This window comes from Narcine bancroftii, unplaced genomic scaffold (assembly GCF_036971445.1).
Source record: "Narcine bancroftii isolate sNarBan1 unplaced genomic scaffold, sNarBan1.hap1 Scaffold_791, whole genome shotgun sequence".
Classification (NCBI taxonomy): domain Eukaryota; kingdom Metazoa; phylum Chordata; class Chondrichthyes; order Torpediniformes; family Narcinidae; genus Narcine; species Narcine bancroftii.
In genome coordinates, this window is record NW_027212296.1 from 26,058 (window position 1) to 36,593 (window position 10,536).

General features: G+C 53.0%; 2 protein-coding genes across 5 annotated transcripts in view; both read left to right on the forward strand.

Moving 5' to 3' along the window:
* Window positions 1-7,024, forward strand: part of LOC138751175 (serine/threonine-protein kinase TNNI3K-like) — a 29,704-nt gene extending 22,680 nt beyond the window's left edge. For all 4 annotated transcript variants that reach the window (XM_069913232.1, XM_069913230.1, XM_069913233.1 and 1 more), the window contains exons 4-5: window positions 393-475; window positions 6,852-7,024. In XM_069913232.1, coding sequence (XP_069769333.1) covers window positions 393-475; window positions 6,852-6,925 — 157 coding nt within the window. In that variant the 3' untranslated portion in view covers window positions 6,926-7,024. The remainder of the gene's footprint in view (window positions 1-392; window positions 476-6,851) is intronic.
* A 1,660-nt stretch (window positions 7,025-8,684) lies between these two features.
* Window positions 8,685-10,515, forward strand: LOC138751177 (uncharacterized; the record flags this gene model as incomplete). The annotated part of the gene is made up of 3 exons (XM_069913234.1): window positions 8,685-9,236; window positions 9,686-9,961; window positions 10,340-10,515. Coding segments are annotated over exons 1-3 (647 nt in total), but the record flags the coding sequence as incomplete, so codon positions are not given.
* Between the last annotated feature and the right edge of the window lie 21 nt (window positions 10,516-10,536).

The following is a 10,536-nucleotide window of genomic DNA, read 5'->3' on the forward strand; positions in this document are numbered from 1 at the left end:
TCACCTTCAGGGAACTGCATAAGCCGTTTGCTATTGGTGATGCCCAGGGATGGTGGACCTGGTCATGAGAGGGGCTACAGAATAAGGCAGATGGGCAGAAGATCAGGAGTGTGGATTGTGATCCAGAGCACATCCCTAATCTGAGGAACTTGCAAATCCTGAATATCAAACCAAAAATCCACCTTCCAAAGGGAAAGTCTGTGTTGACTGTCAGCCTCAAGCAGCTGAATGGCCTGACTGCTTTTACATCAAATTGGAGATGGGATGAAGCTTGGAAAGTCTCCATATTTCAGGGCTGCATGGGAAGTGGCGAGATTATTCAAAGGGCTGTCAGCACTGCAATGGGCAGAAAGGTTGCAGCTTTCTACCCATGTTTTTATTATTGTTCACAGTGCCTCTGATCGCCGCTCCTCCCCAGGTCTCAGTGTTGAAGATCTCAGGAAGAACCTTCAATACCCACCTCTGGATGTGAACGGTGAGTCTCACCCCCTCCTACTTGTCCCCACCAGACAAGGACCAGTCTCCCCATGCACTGAATTCTCCACTCACTGGGTTCCCCACCCACTGGGCTCTATACAAACCCCGGACTCCTCCCACACTGTCCACATGCTCTCCACACACCGCACCCAAACTGTCCACACACCACACTCTCCACTCACTGTCCACACACCACACTCTCCACTCACTGTCCACACACCACACTCTCCACTCACTGTCCACACACCACACTCTCCACACACTGTCCACACACCACACTCTCCACTCACTGTCCACACACCACACTCTCCACACACACTGTCCACACACCACACTCTCCACACACTGTCCACACACCACACTCTCCACACACTGTCCACACACCACACTCTCAACTCACTGTCCACACACCCCACTCTCCACTCACTGTCCACACACCACACTCTCCACACACTGTCCACACAACACACTCTCCACACACTGTCCACACACCACACTCTCCACACACTGTCCACACACCACACTCTCCACACACTGTCCACACACCACAATCTCCACACACTGTCTACACACCACACTCTCCACACACTGTCCACACACCACTCTCCACTCACTGTCCACACATCACACTCTCCACACATTGTCCACACACCACACTCTCCACACACTGTCCACACACCACACTCTCCACACACTGTCCACACACCACACTCTCCACACACTGTCCACACACCATACTCTCCACTTACTGTCCACACACCACACTCTCCACACACTGTCCACACCACACTCTCCACTCACTGTCCACACACCACACTCTCCACTCACTGTCCACACACCACACTCTCCACTCACTGTCCACACACCACAATCTCCTCTCACTGTCCACACACCGCACTCTCCACTCACTGTCCACACATCCCACTCTCCACTCACTGTCCACACACCCCACTCTCCACTCACTGTCCACACACCCCACTCTCCACACACCACACTCTCCACTCACTGTCCACACACCACACTCTCCACTCACTGTCCACACAACACACTCTCCTCTCACTGTCCACACACCACACTCTCCACTCACTGTCCACGCACCACACTCTCCACGCACTGTCCACACACCACACTCTCCACACACTGTCCACACACCACACTCTCCACTCACTGTCCACACACCACACTCTCCACTCACTGTCCACACACCACACTCTCCACTCACTGTCCACACACCACACTCTCCACTCACTGTCCACACACCACACTCTCCACTCACTGTCCACACACCACACTCTCCCAACACTGTCCACACACCACACTCTCCACACACTGTCCACACACCACACTCTCCACTCACTGTCCACACACCACACTCTCCACTCACTGTCCACACACCACACTCTCCACTCACTGTCCACACACCACACTCTCCACTCACTGTCCACACACCACACTCTCCCAACACTGTCCACACACCACACTCTCCACACACTGTCCACACACCACGCTCTCCACTCACTGTCCACACACCACACTCTCCACACACTGTCCACACACCACACTCTCCACACACTGTCCACACACCACGCTCTCCACTCACTGTCCACACATCACGATCTCCACACACTGTCCACACACCACATCTCCACACAATGTCCACACACCACACTCTCCACACACTGTCCACACACCACACTCTCCACACACTGTCCACACACCAAACTCTCCACACACTGTCCACAAACCACACTCTCCACTCACTGTCCACACACCACACTCTCCACTCACTGTCCACACACCACACTCTCCATTCACTGTCCACACACCACACTCTCCACTCACTGTCCACACACCACACACTCCACACACTGTCCACACACCACACTCTCCACTCACTGTCCACACACCACACTCTCCACTCACTGTCCACACACCACACTCTCCACTCACTGACCACACACCACACTCTCCACTCACTGTCCACACACCACACTCTCCACTCACTGTCCACACACCACACTCTCCACTCACTGTCGACACACCACACTCTCCACTCACTGTCCACACACCACACTCAACACTCACTGTCCACACACCACACTCTCCTCTCACTGTCCACATACCGCACTCTCCACTCACTGTCCACACATCACACTCTCCACTCACTGTCCACACATCCCATACTCCACTCACTGTCCACACACCCCACTCTCCACTCACTGTCCACACACCACACTCTCCACACACCACACTCTCCACTCACTGTCCACACACCACACTCTCCACTCACTGTCCACACACCACACTCTCCACTCACTGTCCACACACCACACTCTCCACTCACTGTCCACGCACCACACTCTCCACTCACTGTCCACACACCACACTCTCCACTCACTGTCCACACATCACACTCTCCACACATTGTCCACACACCACACTCTCCACACACTGTCCACACACCACACTCTCCACACACTGTCCACACACCACACTCTCCACACACTGTCCACACACCATACTCTCCACTTACTGTCCACACACCACACTCTCCACACACTGTCCACACCACACTCTCCACTCACTGTCCACACACCACACTCTCCACTCACTGTCCACACACCACACTCTCCACTCACTGTCCACACACCACAATCTCCTCTCACTGTCCACACACCGCACTCTCCACTCACTGTCCACACATCCCACTCTCCACTCACTGTCCACACACCCCACTCTCCACTCACTGTCCACACACCCCACTCTCCACACACCACACTCTCCACTCACTGTCCACACACCACACTCTCCACTCACTGTCCACACAACACACTCTCCTCTCACTGTCCACACACCACACTCTCCACTCACTGTCCACACACCACACTCTCCACTCACTGTCCACACACCACACTCTCCACTCACTGTCCACACACCACACTCTCCCAACACTGTCCACACACCACACTCTCCACACACTGTCCACACACCACACTCTCCACACACTGTCCACACACCACGCTCTCCACTCACTGTCCACACACCACACTCTCCACACACTGTCCACACACCACACTCTCCACACACTGTCCACACACCACGCTCTCCACTCACTGTCCACACATCACGATCTCCACACACTGTCCACACACCACATCTCCACACAATGTCCACACACCACACTCTCCACACACTGTCCACACACCACACTCTCCACACACTGTCCACACACCAAACTCTCCACACACTGTCCACAAACCACACTCTCCACTCACTGTCCACACACCACACTCTCCACTCACTGTCCACACACCACACTCTCCATTCACTGTCCACACACCACACTCTCCACTCACTGTCCACACACCACACACTCCACACACTGTCCACACACCACACTCTCCACTCACTGTCCACACACCACACTCTCCACTCACTGTCCACACACCACACTCTCCACTCACTGTCCACACACCATACTCTCCACTCACTGTCCACACACCACACTCTCCACTCACTGTCCACACACCACACTCTCCACTCACTGTCGACACACCACACTCTCCACTCACTGTCCACACACCACACTCAACACTCACTGTCCACACATCCCATACTCCACTCACTGTCCACACACCCCACTCTCCACTCACTGTCCACACACCCCACTCTCCACACACCACACTCTCCACTCACTGTCCACACACCACACTCTCCACTCACTGTCCACACAACACACTCTCCTCTCACTGTCCACACACCACACTCTCCACTCACTGTCCACGCACCACACTCTCCACGCACTGTCCACACACCACACTCTCCACTCACTGTCCACACACCACACTCTCCACTCACTGTCCACACACCACACTCTCCACTCACTGTCGACACACCACACTCTCCACTCACTGTCCACACACCACACTCAACACTCACTGTCCACACACCACACTCTCCACACACTGTCCACACACCACGCTCTCCACTCACTGTCCACACATCACGATCTCCACACACTGTCCACACACCACATCTCCACACAATGTCCACACACCACACTCTCCACACACTGTCCACACACCACACTCTCCACACACTGTCCACACACCAAACTCTCCACACACTGTCCACAAACCACACTCTCCACTCACTGTCCACACACCACTCTCTCCTCTCACTGTCCACATACCGCACTCTCCACTCACTGTCCACACATCACACTCTCCACTCACTGTCCACACATCCCATACTCCACTCACTGTCCACACACCCCACTCTCCACTCACTGTCCACACACCACACTCTCCTCTCACTGTCCACATACCGCACTCTCCACTCACTGTCCACACATCACACTCTCGCTCACTGTCCACACATCCCATACTCCACTCACTGTCCACACACCCCACTCTCCACTCACTGTCCACACACCACACTCTCCACACACCACACTCTCCACTCACTGTCCACACACCACACTCTCCACTCACTGTCCACACACCACACTCTCCACTCACTGTCCACACACCACACTCTCCACTCACTGTCCACGCACCACACTCTCCACTCACTGTCCACACACCACACTCTCCACTCACTGTCCACACACCACACTCTCCACTCACTGTCCACACACCACACTCTCCTCTCACTGTCCACACACCGCACTCTCCACTCACTGTCCACACATCCCACTCTCCACTCACTGTCCACACACCCCACTCTCCACTCACTGTCCACACACCCCACTCTCCACACACCACACTCTCCACTCACTGTCCACACACCACACTCTCCACGCACTGTCCACACACCACACTCTCCACTCATTGTCCACACACCACACTCTCCACACACTGTCCACACACCGCACTCTCCACACACTGTCCACACACCGCACTCTCCACTCACTGTCCACACACCGCACTCTCCACCCACTGTCCACACACCGCACTCTCCGCACACTCTCCACACACCACACTCTCCACACACCACACTCTCCACCCACTGTCCACACACCACACTCTCCACACACAACTCTCTCCACCCACTGTCCACACACCACACTTTCCCCATACCATCCACACAACACCCTCTCAACACACTGAACTCTCCGCCTACCCCACGCACTGGGTTAGTTACTTATACTAATACAGTCATCCTACATAGAATAGGTCCTTTGGCCCAACATGTCCTCACTGACCACTGACCTGCCCATACTCACGCACTTTCCTGCTTTGGGTCTATAGCCAAGCATGCTGCTGCTTGAACTCACTGGGCCAAGCAACATCAGGGCTCCTGATGAAGGGTTTCAGCTTGAAACTTTGACTATTGTTGTCTCCCACAGATGCTGCTCGACCTGCTCATGTCCTTCAGCAGAGCATTTTTTTGCCTAGTCCTACTGACCTGCACCCACTCTATATCCCTCCATCCTTCTCCCATCCATGTACCCGTCCAAATATCCCTGAAATGCTAAAATTGAACCTCAATTCACCACTTCAGCTGGCAGCTCATTCCACACTCCTACCCCTTTCTGTGTGAAGTTCCCCCTCATGTTCCCCTTAAACTTTTCCCCTTTCACCCTTTAACCCATGTCCTCTGGTTTGTATCTCACCCACCCTCAGTGGAAAAATCTGACCTGTATTTACTCTGTCCACCCCCCTCGTAATTTTAAATACCTTTATCTAATCTCCCCTCATTCTTCTACACTTCCCTTCCTTCTCCTGTCAGAAAGCTGCCCTTATTAGCCCTCTACCCTCTCCCTCCCACCTGTCACCTTGTACCTGTTAGTCTGTGCTCCTCCCCTGCCCCTTGCTCCCTCCTGTCCTCTACTCACTCCTCACCATTTTTATTCAGACATCTACCTGTTTTTCCACGTTCCCTCTGGGGTGAAGTGCTCAGGCCCGAAACACTGACTCCCTTTTCCTTCCTTGCGATGCTGCGTGCCCTGCTGAGTCTCTGCAGCACTTCTGTGTACTCTGGTCTCCAGTGCGACCCGTAGCTGTCTCTGACTCGGTAACTCATGAGCTGATCCAAACCCTGGTTGAACACTGGGAGAGTCTCTGCCTTCCTCTAACCCCTCTGTTCCTGATCCCAATTCCCTCTGGAAGAAATTCCTCCTCAGATGCCCTCGCAACCTCCTCGCTTTCCCCCTAAATCTGTGGTCTCTGGTCTCCAGACATCTCCTACCAGGTACCCACCTTATCTCTGCCTTTCCTAACTTCAGATCCATGCCTCAGGTCCCCTGTCCCTTCAGCCTATTCTCAATCAGGAGATTTGTGTTTGAACTCCCACCCCCCACCCCCCTCCAAGCTGTTAGCAGTGGGGACTGTGGGTGGCGGCTTTCATGTGGTTGCTGTGTTCTGTTGCAGGTTATGTGTCCGATCCCCTTACCACCATGCGTTACAACTCCTGCAGCACTGGCAGTCTGGAGGATAATTCCTGATCCCCCTCCCCCCATATTAAGGTATGTGAGGGAGCAGGGAACAGGGGAAGCACGAAGAACTGATGGACAACCAATAAAATGACAATGCCACCCTGAAAATCTGAGCCTTTCACTTTGTAATGCGACTGAATGCTCTTGGAGACAAGTGAGGAGCACAGACACACTTTTAATAGCTTACAATCAATGGGTGGTAGGCATAATAGTCCTCAGGTGAATCTGAGGTAAGGCAGGAAAACCTGGGTTTATATTGGGGTAGGTGAGGGTGGAGCCAGGGGAGGAGCCAGACATCAGAACAACACACAGACAGTGAATACTCATTGATGACGTTGAGACAGTACACGTTTTCGAGGGGACCCTTTAAATTGTTCGAAGGGGCAGGATGCCTTTGCGGTAGAAGTGCGACTTGCACTCTGCGCAATCCTGGCAGGACCTGGTCATCTCCTTGATGTCCTCAATGGAGTAGGGCAGGTTATGTGCCTTGACGAAATGAGCCATATGGGATGATGCCTGGGTAGCAAAGCTCATTGTGCAGTGACCAAAACTGGCCAGTGTGTGCAGATGCACAACTTCCTTTGTCAGGGCATCTGGAGGCTCATTGAGAGTATGTGGCCTGTATGCTATGTCATAATTATAGGTGGAGAGTTCATCCTCCCCCTGGTGATCTTATCATTCTTTACTTTACCCCTTTTTGCGTTATTAAACATGAATGACACCAATCGCTGGTCGGTGAGCAGTGTAAATTTTCTGCCAGCCAGGTAATGCCTCCAGTCCCTGATGGCCTCTACAATGGCTTGAGCCTCTTCCTCCACTGATGGGTTCCGAAGCTTGTGACCTTGTAGGGTGCGGGAGAAAAAGGCAACCTTCCTGCCCGCCTGGTGAAGGGTCGTGGTCAGAGCTATGTCAGAGGCATCGCTTTCCACCTGGAAGGATGTGCTCTTGTCCACCGCATGTAAAATAGCTCCGAACATAGTCGAAAGCTTCCTGGGCTTCGGTCGATAATGGGAAGGAGGTGGACTTTAAGAGGGAGCCACTGGGCGTACTAAGAAAAGAAGTCCAGGCACCTCCTTAAGTCCTTCATGGTCTTTGGGATCAGGAGATCTAACCGGGGGTGCAATTGATCGGTGTCAGGTCCAATGACGACATCCTCCACCACAGCCCAGGATCACCAGATGTTTTGTCTGGAACACGCATTTACTAGAGTTGTACATGAGATTCAGGGATTTGGCCATGTGAAGAAACCTCTGGAGGTTGGCATCATGCTCTTGCAGAGAGTGTCCACAAATGGTGAGGTTGTCGAGACAACTCGTACTTGTCAACCATTTTGTCCATCTGTCTGGAAGACCGAGACCCCATTAGTGATACCAAAAGGGACCCTCTGGAACTGATGGAGCTCCCCGTCTGCCTCAAATGCTGTGTAGGGGCAGACCTCAGAAACATGTCCATGTCCGAAATTTGAGGGAGGGGGTGTGAAGCAATTAATTATTTGGCTCTAGTCAATCACTAGCCTGGACTTTTTTCCCCTTTCACGGCTCCTACCTGAGCTCTCCATGGCCTGTTGCTTTGCTGGCCTCAATGATCTTTTCTTTGAGCAGCTGCTGTGTCTTGATAAATTCCCAATCCCCCGCATTGTATCACCTGCTCTTTGTGGCTTTTGGTTTGCAATCAGGAGTTGGGTTTGGAAACAGTGGGGGGAGTCAATATTTAGGGTGGAGACACCGCATGTGGCGTCTGTCTTTTGGGACCCTCCGTTCCGCACCGTGATTGGAGGGAGTTGGCCAGAGTACTCCATGGTCACGCTTTTAAGGTGACACAGGAAGTCCAGGCCCAGCCACACAGGAGAACACAAATCCTTCAGTACATACAATCGGAACTTACAGAATTCCCATCCTTTTACAGTTCAATGTACTATACAATACCCCTGGATCATCGCAGAGTGCGAGTGCGATGTGAGGAAAATACGATACTCCTTCGGGTACACTCAAGTTGTACCACAGAGCCTACACAGAGTTTATAAAGCTCCCCATGGAGCCAGTGTCCACCAAGCAATCAGTCAAATTTCGGTTTACCCTCACCTCCATTGTCGAGTTATTCAATTGGTGATATTCCAGGACGGCCAATGCCAGTGTCCCAGAAAACCCCTCCGCTCCCCATGCTGATGTCAACTCTCTCCTCTTGGCCTGCAGGCAGACAAGGTGATGCCAACCATGAGGCATGGAAAGATGGCCACTGTGGCTTCCCGCAATGCTTTACTTCCGGTGGCAAGTCCCACCACGAGGCGCAGCAAGACACTGGCGGCAAACAGCACGGAGAGGTGGGGCTGGTCCTTTGGGACTTGGACACAGGTCAAGCGATGATTTGGGGGTTGCACAAGCGGTCGCCCTCTTTGGGTTCCCTTTAACCTGGCAGACCTTCACCCAGTGCCACCGCTTACCACATCCAGTGCACATGGAGTCCTTCGCGGGCCATCGGGCACGGGGGTGCTGTTCCTGTCCACAGAAGTAGCATCCCCAGTCACACGTGGCTGCAGTGGTCAGCACTGGGCCTATGGGGTGACTGGCGCCCCAATGACCTGGTCCTCTGAAAAGGCGCCATTTTCGCCCGTGAGGTCGTCAGCTGCCATTTGGGTCTGTTTGAGTGTTTTCACCAGCTCCAGGTGCTGTCCAAGTCTATGTTCCCCAACTCCAGCAGTCGCTGCCTCACATACCTTGACCTCACTCCTGCCACGAGGGTGTACTAGATTTGTTCCTCCTCTCTCACCAGGGCTGTGACCACTTCATAGCGGCATTTCCTGGTCAGGGCCCACAGTTCAAGGACATAATCGTCCAGCGACTCACCCGGATGCCGCCGACGTTGAGAGAGTCGGTGCCTCACCAGGACAACGTTCTGGGGCCTCATGTAGTGGGTCTTCAAGTCTTCTATGGACGACTCGTAGGTAGTACAGTTTCTGATGACAGTGAACCCCTTGGGGCTGGCTCGAGAGAGAAGTGCCAATCTCCGGAGATCATTGGAGTTAAAGACGTCTTCCAAGACCAACAGGTAGGACTGAAAGCCCTCCAGCCAATAGGCAAATTCCTCCAGGACCTCCGGGGAAAGAGGGTCGACCTGGAGCATGCCTGGCTTCAGCTGGGCTTCCACCCCACTTCAAAGTTAAGCTATTAAAATTGTAACGTAACTGAATGCACTGAGAGACAAGTGAGGAGTACAAAAACACTTTTAAAAGCTTATAATCAATGGCTGGTAGATACAATAGTCTCAGGTGAATCTGAGGTAAGGCAGGAAACCCAGTGTTTATATTGGATTGGGGGAGGGTGGAGGTGGGGAGGGGCCGGCCATCTAGACAACACACAGACAGTGAATTCCAGTTCACTGCACACTCACTCTGGACTAGTTCTCCATAAGGTTTCCAATGTTCAGCTCTGCCAGAAGTCATCCAGAGATGGGCACATGGTTTCAGATCCAAGTAAAAGTTTATTGTCTTTTGACCCACTCGACACATTCCATGCACTGGTCAGCAGTAAAAACACAGCACACAGTGCAGGATTACAGAAGGATGTGTTCATATGGACCCATGTCAACATGGTAGAACTCAAGTGAGGTTCATTCAGGAGTCT